The sequence below is a fragment of the Centruroides sculpturatus genome, unplaced genomic scaffold (assembly GCF_000671375.1).
Source record: "Centruroides sculpturatus isolate CEXI.00-Female unplaced genomic scaffold, Cexi_2.0 scaffold346, whole genome shotgun sequence".
Classification (NCBI taxonomy): domain Eukaryota; kingdom Metazoa; phylum Arthropoda; class Arachnida; order Scorpiones; family Buthidae; genus Centruroides; species Centruroides sculpturatus.
Window position 1 is genome coordinate 28,425 of NW_019384533.1, and position 27,455 is coordinate 55,879.

A 27,455-nucleotide genomic window follows, 5' to 3' on the forward strand; every position below is an offset into this window, starting at 1 on the left:
AATGAATACATTTTCCTGAAATAAAAATATATATCTTTTTTATTTTGCTTGTTAAGGAAGCAAACCTTGTTAAAAACTATAAAGTCAATGGGAATCATTTTATACTAGTCAACATCAGCCAAAAGTGTATTCATTGTAAACTTCCAGAATATGGAATGGAACAGTTTTTAACAAGGTTAGCTTCCTTAACAAGTAGAATAAAGAGGAAAGGTATTAAAATATCTATCAGGAGAAGGTTGGAAATTATTAATGCCACTTTTTAATGAGAGAGACGTCATGTTATAATGATTACCTTCCTGATAAACATACTGATGGTCTTTCTACAAAATTCTTTGTTTCCATAAAAAGATTTTATCTTATTTAAAAGATACAATTAATGTAAACACTAATAAGCAGCAACAATGGCAAATTATCTAGTTCATTGGTTTGCATTCTGATGTGCAGAAAGCTGCTGTTTTAAGACTTGCTATGGCTTTTTCCTTTTTTACCATGTATATTTTTCATGTTTCTCGACTTAAATATCTTTATAGATTGTGTAAATTACTAACCCATGCACATAATGGCTGTTTTCCATCTTAAGTAATGGCCTTTTAAAATAATTTTATTACAGCAAATGGATTAATTAACATCTAGTGAGAACAACACTGCACATGGATTTTCAAATAAATTAATATATAAAGACAAGAAACATACTTTAATAAATATTGCATTTTAATTATCTTTATAAATGTACATTTTTTAGCAACAACATAATCTTTTTATCAACTGTTTACTGATAGAATTATGAATTTTGACCGTGTGCTTTGATTATCTGGTAATTTTACCTCTCCACTGTCAAAATAATCATTTCTTTGACTTTCCAATGTCAATGACTCACCTCAACTGTTTTCTGAAAACAGTCCAATAGCAGAAGGTGGCTATTCTTTTGTAAATAAGACAATAAAAAAGATTATTCTGCTCATTTTAAACTGTGTACTTTTCTAGACAAAAGGGACTACTACTTCTACTACTACAACTTGTCAAATTTTCCAGTATTATGCACACACATGCATATTAATTAATGAAAGTATTGGAAAATTTTTAAATTTTTTATTCATTGTGTAAATTTATTTAAATTTACACAATGAATAAANCACGTAACTGAGATGCAATACAACACATTTTAGCATCATACTGACAGATCAACTCTTGTATAAATGTATATCCAATGTAAATGAAGTACTTAATGGACAGATTAAAACCTACTTTGTCCAATGATCAAAATCTAACCCATTATTGTTGACCAATTTTCTGATTTTCACCCAAGAACTCCAGTATAATTTGGCAATATTACAAGACAATTTGAATTTGACATCTGTATTCTGTGCATTTTATATAGTTAATTAAAATTAATATTAATTGAATTTGGATAATCTATTTGTTATATATTTATAAAATCAAATTTTTTTCTAAATTCAAATACATAGTTTTTCCTTATATTTACTTTATAAATAACCTAGCGAGTACTAACATCACACATTTGCCATTTGTTAATAATTTACTTCCAGTCATATCGTATTCATTTTTAATTATCAATGAAAAATATTGCAGAAACAATTCAATAAAAAAGAAAAAAGAATCATAAGATTTTTGCAAAAATAATTCATAAAATGCAAAATATACAGAAAGAAATTGAAAGCACAAAAGATTTAAAAAATTACATTTACAATGCAATTCCTTTTTAATGTTCTCTTGTACTAAAATCATATTTCAAGAAGTCGACATGTATCAAAGCCAGCATTAATTTGTGGTATTCATTATAAACTTTACATCTTTAAATATACTTCAATGAAATATTTATCTGTATATAGGACTTTTATAAAGAACTTATTTAAACTAGCATGATATCTGATCAAATATTCAAAAATTAAATAATTACCGAATAACAGTCATTAATAAGCACGTGTACTGTACATCTTGCATTGTCTTGTTTACAGATGACAAATATATATTTATTAAATTGTTAAATAATTATTATTCTATTGTTGTCCCTTTTGTAACCCATATGAAATTTTGGATTATGATAATTTTATGTAAAATAAAATTTTAATTATATGAAAACAAATTAATTTGATAGCCAATGTATACGTAACAATGTCAACCAATAAATCACAATGAAAAGAATCCTTTTAGAAAAATAATCTTAATGTACATAATAATTTACGCTTTTAGTTTTTTCTGCACAGCTTTAAAACATTTGGGAATCCTTAGAGGCCATTCGTATTCATTGGGAACAATTCCATCAACTCCAGATTCAAAAAAATAAAATAATGGAAACCATATTCTAGTTCTCTTACTATCATCTTGCATAAGCGCCCTATTATTTGCTAGAGTATGATAATACAGAAACAGACGTGTCGATATGTAGAAAGCAATGAAGACGTCAATAGAATAATGCTCATGAGCTGCTAGTATGAAAAAGATACCAAAAAGATTCATTACCCATGTAAATGTATGAAGATAGTACATACTTGCAGGTGTATCTGAAAGAAAAATAAAAACTTTTTTAATCATCATATTAAAATAATAAGTTTTATAGAACTCAAAACTTACAATACAGAAACTAAAAATTTAAATATTTCATTCAGATCCTATAAAAATAAGTGAATATCAGTATATTGTGAGGAACTACATTCTTTACAATATACAAACTTCAAATTTAACTAAAATTATTAATAATTTTAATTAAATTTAAAGTTTATTTCATTATTAAAATGATGATTCAACTGTTATAAGTTCGAATTATTAATAATTCAATATCCATCAAATGAATCTAAAATTATTATTATTATTTACATTTAAAAATCACCTTGTTAAGAAAGGATTTGAACATATGTGGTTAATTTATTTTATCTCCCATTAATAGAGGAAAACTTTAAAAATTTAAACATATATTTTGATGATTTAGTATCTAAATACTATTATTATAAACAGAACTGATTTTAATATCAATTAAAAGTAAAATTTATGGATTTTTGATAGACTAAATAGAAATAAATGATTATTTTTTATCTAATTTGAAATTGATTATTTCATATTAAACTGGGAAATTATTGTTGCTGAAAAATACTGAAAGTTGCAACTGCAGAGTAGTAACGGAAAATTGATGGCGAATAAAGGTCTTAAAACTATGAAGTGAGACCAAATCAGTTCAAATATGAGAGCATTAAACTCTTAAGGAGTAATTATACTTGGTCTCAACTTAAACTTGCCACAAAAGCATTTATAAAGTGGCTTCTCGTTGATGGTGGTGGTGGTGCTATTATATCATTCTACCAGTTTCCATACAGATTTAATGTTAACCCCATGCACAATTAGTTGAAAAAGTTATGTTGTTTCATCAATAAATGAGTTAGAGAAACTACAGAACACCATGCGCATATGGTTAAAAAATTAAATATCCTTCGAAACTGAGGGAATAATACAGTATAATAGCAATATTGCCACCAATAAGAAGACACAGACTCCATTGTTTAGGTTAAGCTGAGGCCAAATAAAGTAATATTCTTGTTGGCTAGTAAGAGTTTCATGTTTAAGTTCAGCTGTGATTGGATTGTTTCCAGATATTTCTAAATCACTTTATTCATCTTCAATCAAAATCAATGATTAGAAAAAATTAGTTTTTAAATATAATAAGTCTAAAGCTTGAAACTTCAAATAACTTTCACTATGTAAAAATATAAAAACGTCTTATTGTGGACGTTTCTACAAAGATTTTAATCCAAATACTTTTATATCTGTGTAAAGAATTTTAATGTTTTTGTTGAAATTTTGATTATTTCATATAAATATATCATGTTAAAGATTTAGCTTCATAATGGTATATGTAAATGTTTAATTTAATGTAGAAACAATTGCTGGATTATATTGACTCTAATATGGCTACTATTTAATAATTAAGTACTGTAATTTTGTGTGGAGGTTGGCATTAGGCACCATCTCTTCATAAATTTAATATTTATAAATAAATTTATGATTTAGAAAGTTCTGGAAGAAAAGAATTGGCCCGGAACAGAACTCGAACCCACAACTTCTGCTTGTCGTGTAGATGTATTGCCAGTTATGCTACCTGGATCTCATTCTGATCTTTGCTTCTAGAACTATTAATAATTTAGATATAACTTTACTGGTTACTCACATTGTCAACTTTGGATGACAATTATAATTATAAATTATAAATTAATAAAATTAGTTTAATTATTAAATTTGTCAAAAGATGACAGCTGCCTTTCAAACTTTATTTTATGTCTCAAAAAGTTCTGGAAGTCCTCAGTTGTAAATTGGCAGAGTTTATTGTGAATTCTTTTGCAAAGTTGTGTACAGAATTAGCCTTAAATCCTTCATCATACACTTTCTGCTTAACTGGTACAGAAACTGTTTACTTGTTTTCAGTTTGTATATATTAAGCACATTGTTTTCACAAAGAATAATGCACTGTAAGTCTTATGTTAGTCAAGAGTAGCAATTTTGTCATGATCCTATTGGGTATTGCCATATTGAGCCAAAACAATCTCTAATCAGATAGCACTTCTTTAAGAATGGGACTAGTCTGTTCTTGATGCAAAGTTTAAATGGTGGAATGAAGGTCTGAATTGCCTGTGACAGTTTACAGCTATCTACACCAAAATCTTTGCATGACATTTGAACTTCACTTCTGACATAACATACCATCCTTTATCATAGTAAACTTTTATTACCTACACATTCAGTGCTATCTAGTGTAAAATAAGACTTATCAACCAAAACTACATCCAGATTGATTTTGTGCCACACATTTCATTTGTTCCTTTGATTTTCTAACTGCTTCACATTGCACTTGATGTAGAAATTCTTTTCTCTAACAACAATAAATGGGTCATTTTTGTGGTGTTTTAAAGATAAATTTAATTAATTACAAAATGATTTATATAGATGATTTTGCCATCTCCTAAAAAATTTAAAGGTTTGAATTAATTCTAATTATACCTAATCATTAAATTTCAATCATTTTAAAATTAAATTTAACTGACTTTTTATATTATAAAAGTTTTAAAAATTTAAATTCATTAATGATTGATCAAAAATAATTTAAAGAACACAAATATAAAGTAAATATACTATAAACCGAATTGCTTTATATTGTTAAAATAACGTTATTTTTTTACAATGAAAAAAAATATATATAAATATTCAACTTTAGAAATATTACAAAATAAAGTTATTTGACTTTTATAGAAATAAAATATACACTTGAAGGCATCTTAGCAATAAACTTTTTTATTTTTTCTGTAAAAAAAATAAATTAAAATAACATTTATCTGAATAATAAGTTTATGAATAAATAATTTTTAAATATTTAATAAATCTAAAATTATTTTAAAAGCATTTTATTTTTACACAAGTTCATATAAACTTTTATAATATGAAAAAATTAATAATGATAATATAAATGCATAACTTACATTCAGTAATAAAAAAGTTAAAAAGTGTTAAAGCAACAGTATGACCACTAAACATGTAATCTCCACAAGTTCTAACACCTTTTATATACATTCCTCCACCTTGCCAAATTAAAAATGCTGTCTGAATTTTCTCCCACCAATTACTACTTGGCTGAAAGTAAGATGTAATTATTTATTTACCATAATATTCAATTTAAAAAAAAAAAGAATCACTTAAAATGTTAAACATGTTACAAAGCAAATTGTTTTATGTTGTTAAAGTAACACACATTTTTTATTACAAAAATATTTTAAGTATTTATAAAAAAAAATAAAATTATTTAAATAATGTTATTAAAACTTCTAATTAAAGCAGGACAATCTGCCAAATTATCGGGCTATAATAAAGCTTGTTAATTCAGCAGATTGTTTGGTTTTAATTAAAGTATCATAAAGCAAATAGTAGTAAATTTATTTTAAAAATTGAATTTAGATGTTTTAAATTTACAAAATTTACTTAAAATTAATTAATTTCTTTAGTTTTTAAATCCATTTTATCATCATCAAAATCATAACTGTATGTAATTACATGAAATTACAGTTTTTCTAGAGTACTAATGTATAAAATTTATAATTTGTAAATACAGTAATACCTCGACTTACACAATTTTCAAATCTCGTTGATTCGTCTTTTGTTTGAGCACCATACAACTCTTGATTACTCACTCCCCCCACACTATTGTTCAGCTTACATGTTCGGACATGTAGCGCAGAATCGACACATAGCTACAATTTATTTTGTGTTATTTATTTCTGTGTTTGTTNTGCCGGGTTATCGAGAGCCGAGTTTTCGAGGTTCTACTGTATCATTCTCTATGCTGACAGATGAGTCAGAGAAACTACTAAAGATTTCAACTGCTGTCATCATGAATGTGTACCCACAATGTTGTAACAATTTATCAAGAAATTTTAAGTAAATGTAACAAGAAAAAATTTGCTAATGATAATTTCTTAACAGCAATTAAATTTTAAATGTTATATGATTTACTATTTTACATGCCATTTTACTATAGTATAACCTCTGAATAGCACACACCATTGTGAGTGAGAAGGCTATTTAGAGGTGTCTGCTGTCGGCAGGTATATGCTCAGCCATACTACATTTTAACACGATTATCATATAGTGAAAAATATGGTGGATTACAAGAGCATCAAATTTGCATTAGAAATGTGAAAATACCAAAGTACAGGTATACCTCGCCTTACGTCGGTAATTGGTTCCAGGAAAACGACTTAAGTTGAAAAACGACGTAAGTCGAATTTACTTGTCTCCGAATCTACTTGTCACTAGGCTAAACTATAAATTACTATTCCCAGTTCTGTATTTTATTTATTAATGCATTTTTAATAATATATGGTTAATAAGAATCTATTTTAAGCTTACAAACAAATAAATTTACGAATGCGGGTACTGTACTGTAAATACAGTACATACTTGTAAATGTGTATATTTTAATATGATTTTATGTGCTTTAAACGCTTTTCTAGTGATATTACGACTTCAATATTTGTGGCGGACGGACGTAAAGTCGAATAAAATGACTTAAACTTGATTTTTATTTTTTCGTATACTTTTTTGACAAACGACGTATAATCGGGAACGACATAACTCGAAACGATGTAAGTTGAAGTATACCTGTATACATAGCATACATAATTAAAATGTATATACAGTATATTATTTATCTTTTTGGCTGTAAAAATCACATTTTAATTGAATCCTAAATAGCAAACAGATTGTATACAATACTTTAATTAAATGGAACATAAAAATTATGATAAAATGTAAATGGTGATTAATTATTAATTCATCAAAAATGACCTTAGCAGAAATAACAAAAAAGAAGGGTGGATGAAGGTCGGGTTTAGGCCATGAGAGTTTGAATGTCAAGTTACAAAGGCGATTTGCTAGCCACTTCAAGGGGTAAGAAATGTATTTGGCATTCTTGAATTTATAACGTCATATATGATCTAAGTGACTAATGAAAATCAACACAGTGATTTGTCTACTTTGTACTTATCGAGTAGATGTAATTTTTAAAACTTTTTTTTTCTGCAATAACTGATTTATTAAAAATTATACTTTAGCCACCACAAAGCTGTTAAGATAATAAATTATGTCATAAATGTGAGAAAACTTAATATCTTACTTTAATTAAAGTGGTTGGCAAATTGCCTTTGTAACACAATCTTTGAACTTTCACCAAATAAATGCTGTTGTCTTAACCTTAAAACACTTTCATTACTATTATACTACCTATGGTTCTTGTTGAATAAATGAATAACTTTGCAAAAGTTTATGTTATCTTGATACCACAAGCTTAATTCCAATAATAACTCATAAGTTTAACAACATTAATATGTATGATGATAAATGGTGATTGACAACTTAACCAGATTAGTCTTCTCTAATAAATAAAGATTATTATTTGGGAATTAGAGATTGAATAATTGAAACTGAAGAATTGAGATTGAAGAATTCAGAACAGTAGAGATTTCAAGAAATTCAATAAGAGTTCCTAATACTTCTACAAATTTCTACGTTGTGATGCTGTTTCTACAGCCCTTTACAAAGCCATTCTTTTTCTATGTTTCTCAAGTTAGACTTCACAGCCTTCAGTGATCTCAGTTGTTGTTATTCTTTTAGATAGAATTTATCTGACCAATTTTACTCTTAAGCTTTCTCCTAGGCACTTTTTTTTCATACAAAATAGTAAGTCTTTTTAATTCCATGTTAATAAAACAAAGATGTATTGTATGGTATGTTAGTTGAGCAATAACTCTCTAAGTAACAGGCTCATTAGATCATTATTTCCAATTAGATAGTAGAATGTTGCATGGTCACTGTAAAAAGATTTTTTTTTAAATTTGTTATAGAAGTGACACAATGCAGCTATCTTTTTTAAAGTTTAAATTTAATGAAGTAAGTTTAAAATACACCTTTTGCCAAAATATTTAAAAGTGCAACTTAAGTGAAATTCTCTCATCAATCATGAACTAAATCAGGTCATTGACATTACAACAACATAAGTGCATTTACCAATCCAAACTCGATAAAACATTTATTCTATAGCTGATATTTCCACAAAATAAGTAGCCTATACTTTCTGTCAAAACATAAAACAAATATAAAATTTTGTCTTGATTGGACAAAAATTGCAGGAATTATAAGGAATTCATACATAGATAACTGCTTTTATATTAGTAATGTCCTATTTGAAGGGTCTGTGGATTGTAAAAAGTCCATTAAGTAGATATTTAGAGGTATCTGCTATTTGAGTGTGTCTACTAATGGAGGTTTTACTGTATTAACATCCAAACGTCTTTTGATTTAATTTTATTTACTAAAAACTATTAAAGAATGCCAAAAATAGTTTCTTCCATAGCATTATAGTTTCTACAAAATGTGCTCTGCCAATTTTTATATACTAGAAACCTTTTGCCAATTTTTATGTACTAGAAACCTTTTGCCATTTTTTACAGTAATAACCAATTTGAGCAATTCAGCTTTGGCCTTTTGAGCATTTTATTATAAAATAGGACAATAGCTCAGTAAAAATGCTACTACCTAGTTGCACAGTTATAACTAATTGTCTTTCAAGATTTTAAACTCTGTTCTATTTACATCTGTAGATTTTCATCATATTTTAAATAATCATATGTAAATTTTTATTTTTACTCCATTGTTGCAACTCAGTGGGGAAAAAAAACATTAGAACTTGTGAAACACTTGTCTATAAAATGAGTACAACAATTAGAATTAGTAATTTTTTTGTTCTAAACAGTAAATTCTACTGTATTTTATAATTGATACAAAATTAATTATAAAATATTCTATCATCAGCTAGAAATAAAAATAAACATTTCATTGTTTTTACAAAGTAATATAATTTATTAATTTATTGTTTTCACTTAAGTAAATCAATGATACGTTTATATGGAAAATTGGCATAAATTGATGTATGTGCCAGTGATTTTGAAAGCGGCCTAAGTCAAAAGTGGGAAAACATTGAATTTACTTCAAACTATTCCATAAAACTTTTCAATTGTATATAAACCTATTTTGCAAGAGTAAATGTGTGCACTTTCTTTTTTTAATGATCAAAAAAATATATTTTGACTTTTGAATTTGTAAAAAAAACATATCTCCAAATGAAAAATAAGAGAACACTCTCGTAATCACCAGCATATATCTTTACTGTAAAGAAAATATAAATATTTAAGAATTTTTGTTATTTATTTTCAGTTCAGAAAACAATCACTAAATATAATAAGAATAAACTNTATATATATATATAATTATTTGAAACAGTTTATATAAATAACTTTATAAACAGATTAAGTACAGTAGAGCATCGATTATCCAAATACCGATCAACCAAAACATCGGTTAACCAAAAGTGCTCCAGTCAGCAAATTCAAATTTCCGATGCTGCAGCACTCTTCCTCTCCCTGCCAACCTAAACTGTAGGCCTATTTTAATGTACTATTTTATGTAAGGTATGTATTTGTAAAACGTGTGATACAAAAGAATGCAGTACAGTTTGTGTTTAATTTATTTTTTCATAAATGATCAGTTATCTTAACAATCCCAGTCCTGAATTGTTTCAGATAATCAATGCTCTACTGTATATAGAGAAATTTTTTGAGAGATTATTAAGTTAATGGAAATATTCTATCTTATTTAATTTATGGTCCTTCCTTACACACAATCTAATTCATCATAGATTCTTGATAAAATTAAAATCTTGGCCAGCACACCTACTTTACCGATAAATTATCTTCAAATTAATGAATGTTACAATATAAGCAGAAAGGTAAGGAGCAATGTTCTTTTTATATATAGCAAACCCAAAATATTGTCACAATGTAAGTAATGGTAATTGTCCAAGATGTTCGATAAGCATTGGTATTCGTAATTTTATCTAAAACAAAACAGTCCAAAGCCAAATTTGAAGAATGAGCTCAAATAATCACACTATCTTTTCCAATAAAATTATTATTAGCACACTATAAGCAGTTAACAATCTGTGTATTCACTATACCAGACATACTGTCAGACTGGTAGATTCAGACTGATAACTCATTTAATAACAGCTTTCTATCAGTCCAAGAATGATGCTCTTGACAGGACATGATAATGGCTGACATTATTCATCATCTCAATGTCTGTAAAGAAGATTTCTACTAATAACTAGGACAAAATAGTTTTCAACTATTTATTGTTTAGGTTTAAAACATCGTTTAAAGTAGTTAATAAACTCTTCAGAAAAAAGCTATAAATAAAACTAAAAACCTAAATCAAATATTTTACATTACAGAAAACTACTTTATCAAACTGTAATTTATATATAATTTTAACACTAATCCACCAGTTTAAAAATTAGCATATTTAGTGATCTCCGTTTATTAATTTTTTCCAAATTCTCCCATTGAATAAAAAAAATTAAATAAAAGCTTTACTACCATTTTATAAACATATTGAGCTATATATCAATACATGCACACAAACACCAAATAAAGTTGATTTTTTAAAGAACGAAAACTGGTAAAATTCAGTCGTTTTTAATTTCATAATTTTGCAGTGTTTTTATTTTTTATTGCAAGATGGAATTTATTTTATAAATTTATAGCTCAAAACTAGATATGAATGAATACTATTCACAAATACCAGAAAATATTTGAGTTAGTTGCTGTGAGGGCCGAACTAACCCTCAGTAAAGTGTTATTTTCAATTTTATTTATTGGAACTTTAATCAAGTAAAATCGAACGTTAGGCTAAAAGCCATAAAACTTATTTCCCACGGAGTTTGTTCCTTGTTGAATCAGATCAAGTTAGTCAGGGATGTGTCACCAGGAACTTTTGATGGAGAAGACATATTGGACGTGCGACCGTTAATAGCCATCATCTGACCTCAGGGAAAAACCCCAAGAGGAATGAAAGAGAAAAAAAAAAAGATCCCGAGGTCAGTCGTCCTCCAAAGTTCGTCCGCTCAAGAATTTATACCGTGCAAAATATCGTGCATCCGCCGACCTTATCATAAGTATATCTTACCCACCTAAGTGCCTCAACACCAGTCGGATACCTCCCTCCGAAGTTGCTCCTGTTACCTGAACACTCTAAATATCAAGAACATTCCATCCAACACCCCAAGAATCCTGACGGAGAATCATCCAGTCATCAATCCTCGACTTCTCTATAAGGTATTTATCCACACGCGAATATCCTGTAACTCTCTCTCTCTCGCGACAGTTAGATTCGATAATCTAGGGATATAGAATATGGATATATATATATCAATCCAAGATGTCTATGATCGTATATCATGTACTCCTGCTCGTTAAAATAAATTTGTTATTGTTTATTAATCTGGAATCGAGTGAATCACTTCCTCGTTTCTCTCTCCTCACCTCTACTCCGAATCCAAGCGCTCACACGCTACCGCTCGCGAAGCTTTAGACTTAACGTCGCGAGTTCCGAGTCCCCTAGAGGCTCGGTGGTGTCATCCTGACAGGGCGCCAAAGAGGTGCCGACCCCTCGGTCACATTGCAGATAATATTTGCCTATAAACAAGACCTCAAATATAACCTTCATAAAAAATAAATTTGAATACTACAAATATCTCCAAAATCACACTATATGTACAGACAGCATCTTTTCAGCACCTCTGGTTAAATCTGTGACCAAAAAAATCTTAAATAGATCTCAAACATGTTCTTCTTTTCTTAAATAAAAATCTGTAGTAGGTGAGAATGCATGCAGTGAAGTACAAACACTAATCCTGATGTGTGTCCACACCATTGCTCGTCCACATCCAAAACTGTTCCTTTTTATCACAGTGGAGAGATGGTTTCTGTGTCAACTTAAAATAAATTGATGTGACGAACTACTTGTTAGTAAAAAAAATGACTCATTTGTGCAAAGTACTTATCAAAACTGTTCGGACATCCAATTGTGATACATACTCATTTTAATCAAATTCTTTTACGGACTTGGATAAATAGTATACAGAATATAGATTTCGGGCTTAGTAGAAAGCTTTATAAAAAAATCTTTATCTCTACAACAGAAAAATTGATATTAAATCTTAAAAGATAAGCTGTCACAAATCCATTAGAGTTTACAACTAGGACTACATTAGCCATCCATAGCTGTTGTATACTATGCCTGACTTTCAACTGTTTAATACATTTTATTGTCTTTAAAAGTATCATCTAAGCCTTGAAATGTAAAGTTTTACATTTGGATAAATCTTATAAATTGCACTATGAAAGTAAACTGGGCAATTTAATTGCATTGAAGATAATGATAACATTTTTCTCTAGATTAAGATCTTTTGTATTGTAATAAAAACAGAAAATGGATCAGCTCATTTGGAATATTTAATATATATTTAACAAAATATTATAGAAAATAAGGCATTATTTTTTGTATCCAAACCATAAAACTAGATTTTCCAAAAAGAAAATTTCTAAGTTTAGATTTAAAGAATCTGTTTCTCTAAGAAAAATAATTTTCTTGCATCATTAAAAATCCAATTTCCAAAATAATTTTTTTTTTACATAAATTATATTTCACTTTTATGATTATGACAACATAATAATTTTACACATAAGCAATTGTATATTAGTATGCATTCAAAAAATATAAACTCTCTCTGTATAACAGACAATAGATTCATAAATAAGCCTAAAAAATTTTTTAATTTGACACTGCAAATATAAATTTACGTTATTTATAAAATTAAAAGTAAATATATAATTTTAAAAAATTTATATTTATTATGCCTACCTGTCTTGACTTAACAGCAAAATGCCCCTTTGGAAGATCACATTCATCAGTACTTAATCTCTTTACATCATTTTCATTATTATGTTCTCTGAATATTTCTTGATGATCATGCATTAAGCCATCAAAACAATAGAGACGTTTGCAATTTTTATAGCAGATGTGTTGTAATTCATGTATTGCTATCATAAGTCGTTTTATATCACCAAGAACCTGAAATTAAAAACAAGTATTTTAAATTTCAAATAATTTACAAAACAAATCATCATCCTAAATATCATTTCCATTATAAAAAGTTATCATTCAATAATATCATACTTGCAATAATTCCAACTTAAAGCTGCCAAAATAAAAAAGATATTTAGTTAATTTAAAAAATAGTGCCTCTTAGAATATATTATTATTATATAATACATCAGCAGGCCAAGAAATCAGTTTATGTAGATAATCATATTTTATATTTCAATAAACACTCAAATTTTTTGAATATTTTGACTCAAACACCTTATGCTTCCAAGAAGTAATATTTATTATCCTACAAACGTTTTCTACCTGCTCCACAGGTCATCATCAGGTATTTTTGAAATTCTTGGAACATTTCTTTGCACCGGTTCCAGGTTTGAACGTTTATGCGAAACAAAATTCAAATTTCTATATCCATTTGAACAATTCGTTTAAATACAAAAATATAAAAGATAAATAGAACTAATTAAATACATGGATCCAAGTAAATAACTTAAAATAAAACAAAATAAATAAAGTAAATTAACATAAAATGCAATAAAAATATATATCCATACAATAAACATACAGTAGAGCGTCGTTTATCCGAAGGTCGGTTATCTGAAACGTCTGTTATCCGAAGGAATTCCAGTCGACAAATTTAAATTTTTGCCACTGCTGTGGCGCTGTAATCTTTGGCTATGTCTTTGGCTACTCAAATATTTTACGTTTTTGATACTAAATTAACTTCTGAAGTATAATTTTTTATTGTTTTTATATTATTCAATAAATTTTTATTGTTCCTACAAAATGAAAAAATAACTTTTAACGATACAATAGTCTTCGTTAGGCTTAACATCGACGAAAATTCAACGCGAAGCGACACGCAACGGAGAAAAACATCAACACGGGATAAATTAATATATTTTTTCGTACATAATTGGTTATCCGAAAAATAAGTTATCCGANAAGACTATTGTATCGTTAAAAATTATTTTTTTATTTTGTACAAACAAAATAAATATATTGATAAATATAAAAAGAATAAAAACTTATACTTCAGAAGTTAATTTAGTATCAAAAACGTAAAATATTTGAGTAGCCAAAGACATAGCCAAAGATTACAGCGCCACAGCAGTGGCAAAAATTTAAATTTGTCGACTGGAATTCCTTCGGATAACAGACGTTTCAGATAACCGACCTTCGGATAAACGACGCTCTACTGTATGTTTATTGTATGGATATATATTTTTATTGCATTTTATGTTAATTTACTTTATTTATTTTGTTTTATTTTAAGTTATTTACTTGGATCCATGTATTTAATTAGTTCTATTTATCTTTTATATTTTTGTATTTAAACGAATTGTTCAAATGGATATAGAAATTTGAATTTTGTTTCGCATAAACGTTCAAACCTGGAACCGGTGCAAAGAAATGTTCTAAGAATTTCAAAAATACCTGATGATGACATGTGGAGCAGGTAGAAAACGTTTGTAGGATAATAAATATTACTTCTCGGAAGCATAAGGTGTTTGAGTCATAGTAATCATATTTTATTTTTATTTCATATGCTCAAACTGAGTGATTTATTTTGTTGCTATTGTTGATACATTATTGCCATTTTATATGAGTTAGAATGAAAAATTATCATACTGTAAAAAATTTATAGTGCATACAAAAATATTCCATATTCAATCTTCAGGATTCAAACTTGGCTAAGACATACAGGAAGTAAAAATCATAGGAATAGTTAAAAATTCATATAAGTTAAGGTTCACTAAAATTCATATAATATATGATTTTTAGTGGGCCTAGTCATCCTAGTCTCATTTATGACTGACAAATACAGTAAAATCATTTTAATTATTTGAATGATTACAGATAACTTTAAAATCTAAGTAATTAAATTTAAAGTATGCCATTATCATTATTTAAATCAATAAAAATTTTTTCAAACCTTCATCCCAAGTGGAGGCTGCTTCAAGTCATTTTCTGTGAGAGTAAGCAGTGCTTTACCATCAATTTTATGTTGTTCACATAACAATTCAACATAATTATGAAAACCTTTTTCTTCAAGCCAGACAGAAACTTCAGCAGTACTCCAATCTTCTACTTTTTCCATTTCTAGAAAAAAAAAAATAAAATTACATTTAGCTTTATGTTAATTATTTATAATGCTACCAATTTCTAAACATACAAAACAAAGCTACTTTTCTAAATTTAATAAATTATGAAAGTAATGAAAGTATCAGGAAAAATTATCACTAGGACAGTAAAATAAACAAATCTAAACAAATCCAGTAAAAACCTTGTGAATAGTCTAGTGCTGGCAGGCAATAGGGCATCTCAATGGGGACAGAACAATTGAAAGTAGCCTGAGTTCTAAATGTCAATCATTCCATCATTTGCCACATTTGGAACTGATATCAAAGCAAAGGAACATTGTCATAAAGACCAGTAAGTGGACATCCAAGAGCCACAATCACTCAGGATGACTGTTTTCTGTGTCTGCAAGCATGACACTACAGATCAATTGCCGCACATCAGCTGTCTTCGGATCTTGTAGTGATGACAGGAAAAGTGGTATCTCAACAAACTGCTTTAAGGACAATTACATGCAGGCCAAGATGATCAACAGTTTGCATCCCACTGATACCCTTGCACAGATGGACCCAGTTAAACTGGTCATCTCAACTGGTCTCCATGACAATAGGGTGCTATGCTCTTCACATATGAGTATGGTCTGCAGACTGATTCCCAATGGTTATTCCCAGCCATGAAATGACAGATACAGAGGCAGTGGTTCAATGGTTTGGATAGGAATTGCTGTTGGTGGCTGCACAATCTTCACATCTTCCTACACGACAGTGTGACTGCAGTGCTATGTAGAGATGACTTCCTTGCACAATATGTTTGTCCATATCTTGCAGTAATGGGCCCTCATGCCATTTTTTATGGACAATAATGTGCAAGTTCACATGGATTGAATTGTTGGCCAGTATTTAGACTTGGAAACACTGCTTTGTGTGGAATAGCCAGTGAGATCATCCAACTTGAATCCCATTGAGCATGTATGGGATATGCATGCTTAATGGGATTCAAGTTGGGCGATCTTGCTGGGATTGAGCAGGTATGGGATATGCTTGGGAGACATTTAGCTTCTATCCATGACCCTCCCCAGAACCTTTATGCGCTAAGAACATGTCTGCTCTGTATGTTCTTAGTTTATCTTATTCTTGGCAGGAATCAACACTGTAGAGCATGTGTTTCCAGCAAAATTGATCATATTCTGAATTGACAGACCTCCACCAATGAACTTTTTTGCCACACAAAATCCAGTTTTTGTTTACCTGTATTATTTATTTGTTTATTGATCATTATCTTTGTATTTTCCTACACTAGTTCTTTTGTTAAACCCAATGCTATCTGAAAGTTTCACTTATTTCAAATAAATATTTCTTTTTTTATCTGCTTTTTCCGCTTCATTGCTTACGTTTTGGACACAAGTGTAATTATGAGGTTAATTAAACTTAGTTAACTTGTTTTATAATGCAAAATTTTATTCAATGAGAAAGAATTTAGATATTTGTTTACATATATGTGATGTATATTATAAATAATTTATAATATATGTATGTATATTATAAATAATTTATAATATACATACATATATAAATTATTAGTAAATAATATTATATACAACAATATTTTACATATATATATATGTAATATGAGATACACAAAACACTAAAATTACATAGCTAAATAAATAAATAAATCACATATGTATACTTTTATAACAAGTTTAATTTGGCAGAGTTCCAGTTGACTATATTTACATAAAACTTTTGAAATTTACATAAAATAGCCATATTTTCATTTTAGAGAAAAGCCTCATAGAAAAAGTGTAATATTCAACAAATTTATATTGCATATAAACTGTTCCCATCTTCAGAATGTATTGTGTTAAAAAGACAAAGAAATTTGGTATTTTTGAGCCATACATTATTTTGTGATTATCAATTTTATTTTTTATTACAATCATTTTACTGATGTTTCAATTAGTTTTTTAAAAAACTATTTTTTAAATATTTTAAGTTTATTTTAAAACAAAAATCCTCTTAAAATATATTCATATCAAAGTTTGAAATGTCAAACCAGATAAAAATTAGAAGTGTTTATAAAATGAAAAAAATTATGCTGGTTAATTGAATTAATAAATCAAACTGAAAATATTTCCAAAGCACATTTTGAATAAATTTTTTACCCTTCCTACAAATAGCGTGTGTTCCCTTATAATCTACTACAGTAATTATATTTGGTAAGTCAGGTTATTTGCTGCAGCTTGCTTTAGAATTAATGTAACAAAGTATTTCTTAACATTATAATAGTTAATTTGTGCTTCTGGCTATAAAAGTAAAGGAGATAAGAACACTGCCAAGCCTCCAGAAGAAAGATTGTCATTTCATAGGTAATGAAAACAGCCTTTTTAGTAATTTTTTCTTAAAAGATTGTAATCAAAAAACTTTTTCTTACTATTTATTACTTAATACAAGCCAGTTTTATGTACTACATGTAAAAATGAAATCGTCATAGTTTTATTAATATTTAGTTCTTTTATTTAAAATGATCTGCTGAATTTTTTCAGGTTACATTAAGGCCAATTAATAATTCAAAAGAAAGTAATTTGGCTTTAAGTGGCCAGTTTAGCCATCAATTTAATAATTATAAATAAATTTTTAATTTTAATTTTTAAACTCTATTTTCATTATTTTCTTCCAGAGAAAAGAATCAGCTCAGAGCAGGACTTGAAACTGCAACTCCTGCTTACCATGCAATTGCATCATCAGCTATACTACTCAGACCTTCATCCAATCTTCACTTCCGAGCTATTAATAAATATTTAGATATAATCATACTGGTTACTCACTTCACAGCAAGACCAAATGGTTAAGATATGTTTAACAGAAACTAAAATTAAATTTTCACTGCTTTCCAGTTAATCTATCATCAAAATCAAATAAAAAAAAATGTCATATCTCTAGTCCACCAGTGGCTAAGTGGATAAATCCATTGAACACTGGTAGTTGGTCACAGGTTTATGCCTTACCAAAAGGCTAGACCACATGACATTTTCTGGTTTTCTTTATCTCATTGTCTGGACTTAAATTTCTTTAGGTGTTTAACACCTAAATAGACGACAATTTCCTATAGAAAGTCTTTCCAGGATGCACTACTCTCTTAGCAAATTATCAGTGTTGCATTGACTTATTATCAGTAGTGATATGGATTGATAGAATAAGGAAAAAAGTAGAGAATCTATCTATACTGTAGATAGTGAAAGTAATAGAAGTAAATTGTTAATTTCATAAATGATTATTATAATATTAGTAAGTCATTCATCTCTCATCACACTAAAAATTTGATGTGATTTATTTGTATAAACTGACAGCTAATAGGAAATAATTCTCAGAACATTAAATTACAGAATTTTGCTACATTGACTAAGTTGCAAAAATCTAATTATTTTATTTACTGCCAATTTTGTCTTTATATTTCACTGTTTCAATGAATCTACTGTGGTAACTTAATGGATATTGTCATTTTGTTTTTAGCATATTAGACAAATTCTTAATCTGGGAATCACCGAAGTAATAATGATAAAGTGGATGTAAAAAAAATATAATTCATTTTGTTATAAAAAATCAACAAACAGTTGTAAATTACCTGCTTCTGCTGAACTTTGCAGATAGCCTGATGTACCAGATATCAACTAATGCAGTAAAAGGAAGCAGTTTGCTAGCCAGTTCTCTATTCAGTCATTTTTAGAGAGATCAATATCAATTCTTTGACTTTGCTTTATAGTCAGTTTTTTTTCTTTTTCTATCATTTCGTTCATAAGGTGCAATATGACAATACTGACTCACTTTTTCATTTTCATAATTTACTTATTTGTTGCATTAGTATGTTTCACTATTGTAATTTTTCAATTAAGATTCAAAGGTAAGTGAATACATTTCATTCTTTCATCTAAAGGTTATGTTTACATTTGCTGAATTTGCCCAATTCTTTGTTTAACAGTTTGAGCTTGTCAGTTCTGTAGAATAAAAATACACTAAAGCATACCTATTTATTACACAAGTGAAGAGAACTGGTTCAGCATTATAATCACATGATATAAAGTAGAAACATCAACCCTGATTTGGATCCAATGGTTTTTTAATTTCTCTTATTAACTTTTTACTTAAATTTATGTTTTGTTTTATAATTAAGGATTTGTATGTTCTCATTATTTATCTCTAAATTTATATACAAATTTTTTAAAATACAATTCATATTCATCTATCTCTATAAATATAAATCTGAATTATAAACAATATTTTAATATCACTTATTGAAAATGTACACATTGTAATTATAATTTCATGGTATATATTTAAAAGGAAACATTCCAAAATAATTATCCAGGAACAATAAATCTCATATCTCAGCTTAGTATTGTATTCATGAATAATAATGATCTATTAGTCATTGCAATTTAAGGATAAAACAACATAAAAACAAGAATTGTATCTTACGTTTAATTAAAATACTGCTTTGTATTAAAAAAACCTATCACACTATTAATTAATAACTTTTTATTTGTTTCTTAGCTTTTTTTTATGCAGTTTATAAGATAAATTTTTTTTAAACATGTTTGCAACATTGTGTAACACAGATGGAACATTTAGATCTTTCTTATCACCCATCATGCTCCAACAGTGATGAGCACAGTAAAATTCATTGTTACTTAGATTGGCTGAATTTTTATATTAGGAGTTTATCTTTGGTATATGGCCACAAATAAAGCATCCGTCATTGTGTACCATATTTAGAGCACAATACTTCAATTGATATATAATTTGTATCATCAAAAGAAGTGTATCAGATGCATTCATATTGATTTAAAAAAATTTTTTTAATCACTATTTTATAGTATAGTACAACATACTATCTAAACAACCATTTTTATTAAAAAATAATTTTTATACATATGCTAAATGATAAACAACCTAGTTTAATTTTCCAGCCATAATTTTGTTAAATTATCATCCTAAATATAGCCTGGAAAATCCAACAGATGCTTTATAATTTTTATTATAATGTAAATATATCTATTTTTAGTGTGAGCCACAAATAATACATGACAAGTGAAACGTAAAGAAAATAATAAACCATATGTACCACATGTGATGTGGACCAAAAAAAAAATCTACTACGTTCAGAGTCGTCATAAATGTCATTAGTGTGCTCCAAAATCAAATTTAAATGCATAGCATCTGGCAAATAGCATTACATTCAAGGAAAAAAAAATTTTTTTAATGTTTTCATGGTAAAGATGGCAATAAATATCTAATGCAAAAACTTACAAAATTACAAAACATTTTATCGTCATTTTTTTTACTTGGGACAAATGGATTTTAAAAATGTACAGAAATATCAAAATAGCTATAGCAGAAAGCTTATTTAATATTTTAAACAATATATTTCAGTATCGTATTAAAATGATAGATACAAATATTTTAATGAAAAGTCTTTGCTTTAAAAATATCTGTTAATAACTAAACAGACTTTAAAGGCAAGTGTACAGTTGAGCAGACTGACAAGGTGGACATAGTTGCAAAGTGTAGGAGAAAAAATTTGCATGCATTATAAAGTTATTGGTATACATAAACATTAGGTGGGTGGATGGGCAAAGAGAACAGGTTGCATGGGAGGAGATCCATCTTGCATTCTCAAGGAGGCAACATTTTTACCTGTCTGTCTGTCTAACACTAAAGGTCACTAACCCAAGTGCCCAGCTGTTGAAACTTCCTGGCATTCCAATCATTAACAGAAATACTTTCTTTTTTTTTTAAGGAGAACACTGTTACTTAGCTTGTCATTTCTGCCCATTTCCCTTTCTATGGCAGTTGGAAACTTAATTTCTCTAGAACAACACTACAAAAAAAAATTACATAGTTTATAGCAACCTCTTTTAATAATAGGCAGTTCACTACCACTAAAATATCTCATCTGAATACTTTTTGCACTAAATTCTACTTCATCCACACCAATGCGATTCTACCCACTCTGTCCGCCTTGCCTATACCTGCCCATCAAAGTGTGCACTTACCTTAACAATACAGTTTGTCTTCTGTAATTTTATATTATTAACATAAAATAATAAATATTTTAACTATTACTTATAATGTTTTGGATATTCCAATTTTCAGGAAAGAAAATTAAACACTAGAAATTAAAATACATCAAATATTTGTCTTTAAATTATTTACACACATTATCTCTAATAAAATTTAACATGTAAATTTGATAAGAATTATTAAAAAAAATAATAAATAAATAAATATACAATTGACCTTACAGAAAAATGTAATTAAATTCGTAATTATTATGTAAATTAATTATCTTAATACGCAAATTATTTATGTAATTCTATCAACGTAATTAACAATACATTTAACTTATTTTCAATTAAACCGTTTATCGTACTTAAAGAGCACGATTAAGGAAATCGATTCGAACGATAAAAGACTTATCTGCGATAACTTACATAGAGATAACAACGCAAAGTAACCCGAACTCCGATTAACTTTCCTTCATCAAATTTATTTGATATTGTACATAATGATTAAAATAAATTTGTATACAGTAGACATTATGCATAACCTAATAAAAGTATGTTACATTAACTGGGACAATAGTATATAAATTAAAATAAATTACACATACAAAGCTGGACAAAATAGGACAGTTACAAAACGAGTAATTTTGCAATCTCAAACGTTGGCATTGATTAAATTGTTGTGTAAATATACATTTGTTTGCCTGACATTCACTTTGCATTAAGAGTTCATTGTAAAAGCAAGTTTGGACTTTTCCATTGAACTCTATTATTATTATTATTATTATTACAATTACAACATTTGAGTCAATTACAAACTTTTTTACTTAATATTCTACGAATTTATCTTCAATGAAAACAAACTGTTACACGCTTTGATAAGAATAACTCAATAAATTACTTACTATAACATAAATAATTATTTTATTCATATCACAAATTAAATTCCTACTTCTATTAATGCTCAGTTAAAAAAAAATTTTGGTTTCATATCAGGGAATTGTTTATAACTTAACTCTTTACTTGCATTGACAAATTATCACACGCCGTCCAACCCATTACCGATTACGTGCCAGTAGAATTTGTACGACGGCGCCATCGCCGAGAAAAATATTTTATTTACATTAAATTTAAAATAATATTTTTTTTTCGTATCAATCGTTACCAAAATTAATTATTATTTATCTTATATTAATATTATTTTTTATTCCATTCAATAAAATATTTATTATTCGTGTTGTAAAAATGAGAAAATTAATCGTATATTCGAATGTTGGCAACACTTGATTCAATTGGAATTAGTAGTGGATGGTGGTTGTAATTTAATCAATCCATTGCACAAAGTCATTTGATGTTCTGTCGAAATATTTTTAAAATAGAAAAAGGGGAAACAAAAATTTATATATATAAAAAAATTACTTTATTGCACTTTCAATATACTATTTGTCGAAGTTTTTTTTTTTTTAATCTTTCCGCCCTGTGGGCACTAAGAGAACCTCTTATAGCACGCCCATTATGAATTCGGCCAGGCCCACAATGGGGCGACCGGGTGGTGAGTGACGAGGCCCTACGAGAAATTCCTGGGGATTTCTTGGCCCGTCCGGAATCGATCCCGAGTTCCCCAGAGCGGTAGGCTGCCGCCTTGACCGCTCGGCCATCAGGCCTTTTTGTCGAAGTCAATAATCAATTAATCATAATCACATCAAGTTATTAGTCTTTCTTCGTGTGTAAAGTCATTATACAGGATGGGCACAAAATCCTGCACCCCTATCGAAAAATCAATCTTATGTTCCATTTGTTTCAAATAAAATAACATAAAAAATGGCTGATTTAAGCAGTTGTGCCATTAAAGAATGTATAATTGCTAGTTGTTGGGTTTATGAAACAGTAAGAACGCACGAGTCACTTAGATTTTACGAGTCACTTAGAACGCATCAAACGGGGACCGACATATTCGAACGGATCGTCTCCTGAAAAATTCCTGTGGGTTTTCGACCTGTCCGAATTCGATCTTGAATCCCCAAAACGACAGGCTATCACCTTAATCGCACGGCCACCCGGCAGTTCCAGATCCTAATTTGAAACCGGGGGCCATATTCTGGTCACCGTCTCTGGTCTCTCGTCTCTCGTCTCTTACAAGCCGGTCGCTGATTGGTTAATCCAAATGATTAGCCAATCAGTGACCAGCTTGTGAGAGACGAGACCAGAGACAGTGACCAGAATACGGCCCCGGGACTTCTCCCTACAAGTACTAACTTGACTCCTTAGCCACCTCGACTATTTGGTTGACAATTAGATATAATATAATATATCTATACCACGGATGCACAGACCGCGGCCCGCGGGCCGCATGCGGCCCGCCGGTCGAATACTGGTGGCCCGCCGACAGCAAAAATAATACTCTCGTACATTCGAAGAATATTTAATTCTATTCCAGATTAAAACCAAAAAAATCTAAAAACTTTATATAAAGTTCAAAATAGTAGAGAAATCAAGAATTTTCTAGCGCGGTGTGAGCAAGCGAGATAGCAATAGTCCCGAATTCCCGATTGCTCGCGTAGGTACGAGTAGATACACGAAGCGTAGGAGAATAAGTGCAGTTTAATAGTGTTTTGGGGAGGCAATAGTTCTAGTGTAGATTTTAACTCGACTAGCCGGTGTCATATATTTTGATCCACATTCAACGTAGATTTCCTGTTAACCCGTCAAGTGCCGTGTATAATTGTGTTGTGAAATCGTAAGTAAAACTCTGTTATTAATAAGTGTTTCCCTACCTATTTAATCAATTTTAATCAAATTTAGCTTTAATGTTGGCCAAATATTAAAATAAAACAAAGAAATTACTATTTTTATCAGAATTTCTCTAACTGTAATAATTACGTCATTATTTCAGATATAAAATCTGTATAAAAATCTTAAAATTTCTGAGGAATTTAATCAATTATTTTTGATAATTTAAAAAAGAATGGGTAATTTAAGTAGGTACTGTAATTGTTTTTAGGTGCTGTGTTAATCCTAGCCAGGATTAGAACGCAACATGGAGAAGCCAGGACCTAGTAAAAAACGTAAGGTTAAAGATGAAAATCGGCAGTTTCAAGAAATTTGGACTGAGAAATACTTTTTTGTATGGTCGCATAACAAAGTCGTTTGTTTAATTTGCAAGAATTCTGTTGCGATTGCAAAGGAATATAATGTAAAAAGGCATTATGAAACGCAGCATCCTTCTTTTACCAAGTTTACAGGCGAATTAAGAAAGCAAAAAATGTTGTCTTTAAAACGGGAGATTATTGGTCAGCAAGCTATGTTTACAAAACCCATTCAAGATTCAGAAACAGCTACAGAAGTTAGTTATGAAATTTCTCGAATGATAGCAAAGCGAAGTCGCCCCTTCAATGATGGCGATTTTGTAAAAGAATGCATAGAAATTGCCGCTAAGAAAATGTGTCCAGAAGCAGCAAAAAAGTTTGAGAAAATTCAACTGAATCGTATGACTATCCAAAGACGAATTATGTCTTTGTCAGGTAATATTGCGGAACAATTAATTGAAAAAACTAAGATCATTGAATTTTTTTCATTAGCACTCGACGAATCCACTGATATTAGTTCCACAGCTCAACTTCTCATATTCATACGAGGTGTTACTCAAGATTTTGAAGTCTTAGAAGAGTTATTCGGAATGTGTTCATTGAAAGGTCAAACCAAAGGAGTTGATATACTCAATGTACTTTTGGATGAGTGTTCAAAAACTGATTTGGACTTATCAAAATTATCGGGAGTTGCGACTGACGGTGCTCCTTCGATGATTGGTGTCAATTCCGGGCTAGTTACTTTGCTGAAAAAGCATCTGCAAGGAAAAAACATAAACGCTGAAGATCTCATGCAGTTTCACTGCATTATACACCAAGAAACCCTCTGTTCTAAAAAAATTGAATTTCAAAATGTCATGAAAGTGGTAGTTTCGACTGTAAATTTCATAAAATCACGAGGACTCAATCACAGACAATTCAAACAATTCCTTGATGACATCGAAAGCGAATACGGAGATTTACTGTATTATACAGAAGTAAGGTGGCTAAGCCGTGGATTGACACTGGAACGATTTCTAAATTTAATAGAAGAAATTGGAATATTTCTGGCGGAAAAGCAAAGGGATGTCCCGGAACTTAAAAATCCTGATTGGTTGTGTGATTTGGCTTTTTTAGTTGACATTACAAATCATTTGAATGTCTTGAACACACGGCTTCAAGGCAAAAATCAACTGATATCCCAGCTCTACGCTCATGTATCATCCTTTCAATGCAAGCTGACACTTTTCAGATCACAATTGAATTCTGGAAATTACAATCATTTTCCGAATTATAAGAAAATGGCTGAAAAATTCAACAAAACTGCGATTAATTTCAGTTATGTAGAAAAGCTAGATATTTTGATTCAATCTTTTCAAGACAGATTTTCGGATTTTAAAAAAGTGAAACCTCTGTTGGACATATTCAGCAATCCTTTCACGATTTCAGTTGAAAATGCGCCAGAGTCAATGCAGTTAGAAATTATCGACATTCAAAACGATCAAGATTTACGCAACAAATTCAACGAAGGAGACTTGCTGAACTTTTACCGCTGCATTGATAAAAATATGTACGAAAAGTTGCGCATAAACGCTCTGAAATGTGCCAGCTTATTTGGTTCTACCTATATATGTGAACAAACTTTTTCAATACTAAATAATAATAAAACAAAAAATCGAAACCGCCTTGCAAATGAAAGTTTGGAAGCAGTTTTACGTGTTGCTACAAGTAAATTTGAGCCAAATATAAAAAAGATTGTAAGCACTATGCAGTGCCACGCTTCAAATTAATAAATTCTTTTTGAATTTTAATAAATTATTATCAATTCTTTATTGTCTTTAATTACCTATACTTCTGGCGGCCGGCCCGCCATCAGTTCATGATTTGCCCGAGTGGCCCCTAGTCTTCATAAGTCTGTGCAACCATGATCTATACATTTAAAAGCAGAAAAGTCGTTCTGTAGGCACTAAGAGAGTCTTTTTTTATGCATGCTCAAAATAAGTTTGTTAAAACTTACGATGGAGGAAGCCAGATGAAGACAGATAATGCTAGACGTATCCGATTTGAACCACTCGTGGAAATTTTCAGGATTCAAATAGTTTCGATCCTGGATTCCCCAGAGGTTCAAACTGATGATTTTATTGATGCCTCGTGCCATCGTATATAATAAGTCGATAATTTATTGCGTATATATGAATATTTTATTCAAAAACTAGCTCGTAATTAAAACGAGTAGCATATAACGATCTCTTATTTTTTAATTATAAAAAAGAATTCCACCGGTTCATTTTAGCACTCGTAAGGTCGACACTTTGGCCGAAGACAGAAAGCACCGACGGGGGACGAAGAGGGTTCTCTGTGTGTGTCCGGCTTCTTAAAGCCCCCTCAGGGCGAGTATTTTAATGTTTTCTTTAAAGCAAATTATAGTTCAGTGGCCATAACATGCGTTTGTTTTATAACCTGATATCTTTGTATGTTTTTGTCTTTTATTATTATTATTAGTTGTAATACAGTCGACCCCCTATAACACTGTTGATTATTCCGTGTTATATGAATTCCATGTTGTACGAGTCACTTAGATTTTACAAATACGTGTGCCGGGCTGTGAACGGCTCACGTATTTGTAAAATCTAAGTGACTCGTACAACATGGAATTCATACAAAACGGAATAATCAACAGTGTTATGGGGGGA

The 27,455-nt window shown here is 29.3% G+C and overlaps 2 protein-coding genes across 2 annotated transcripts; one reads left to right on the plus strand and one right to left on the minus strand.

Annotated features, from left to right (window-relative positions):
• Positions 1-1,134: 1,134 nt before the first annotated feature.
• Positions 1,135-22,784, minus strand: LOC111623115. The gene is made up of 5 exons (XM_023365596.1): positions 22,714-22,784; positions 15,491-15,657; positions 13,312-13,521; positions 5,481-5,649; positions 1,135-2,522 (listed from the first exon to the last, which is right to left on the minus strand). The coding sequence occupies exons 1-5, from the start codon at positions 22,754-22,756 to the stop codon at positions 2,200-2,202; spliced, it is 912 nt and encodes a 303-aa protein (XP_023221364.1). The 5' UTR covers positions 22,757-22,784; the 3' UTR covers positions 1,135-2,199.
• A 1,261-nt stretch (positions 22,785-24,045) lies between these two features.
• Positions 24,046-26,680, plus strand: LOC111623104 (general transcription factor II-I repeat domain-containing protein 2-like). The gene has a single exon (XM_023365585.1). The coding sequence runs from the start codon at positions 24,735-24,737 to the stop codon at positions 26,550-26,552; it is 1,818 nt and encodes a 605-aa protein (XP_023221353.1). The 5' UTR covers positions 24,046-24,734; the 3' UTR covers positions 26,553-26,680.
• The last annotated feature ends 775 nt before the right edge of the window (positions 26,681-27,455 follow it).

Excerpts from the sequence above, each read along its gene's own strand:
- LOC111623104 (XM_023365585.1), top strand. The coding sequence starts at position 24,735 with ATGGAGAAGCCAGGACCTAGTAAAAAACGTAAGGTTAAAGATGAAAAT.
- LOC111623115 (XM_023365596.1), bottom strand. The coding sequence starts at position 22,756 with ATGGGTTGGACGGCGTGTGATAATTTGTCAATGCAAGTAAAGA. Across the intron at positions 5,650-13,311 it reads TTGCTGTTAAGTCAAGACAG|ATTACATCTTACTTTCAGCC; the intron begins GTAGGCATAATA and ends GGTAAATAAATA. Across the intron at positions 2,523-5,480 it reads TAACTTTTTTATTACTGAAT|ATACACCTGCAAGTATGTAC; the intron begins GTAAGTTATGCA and ends TTTTTCTTTCAG.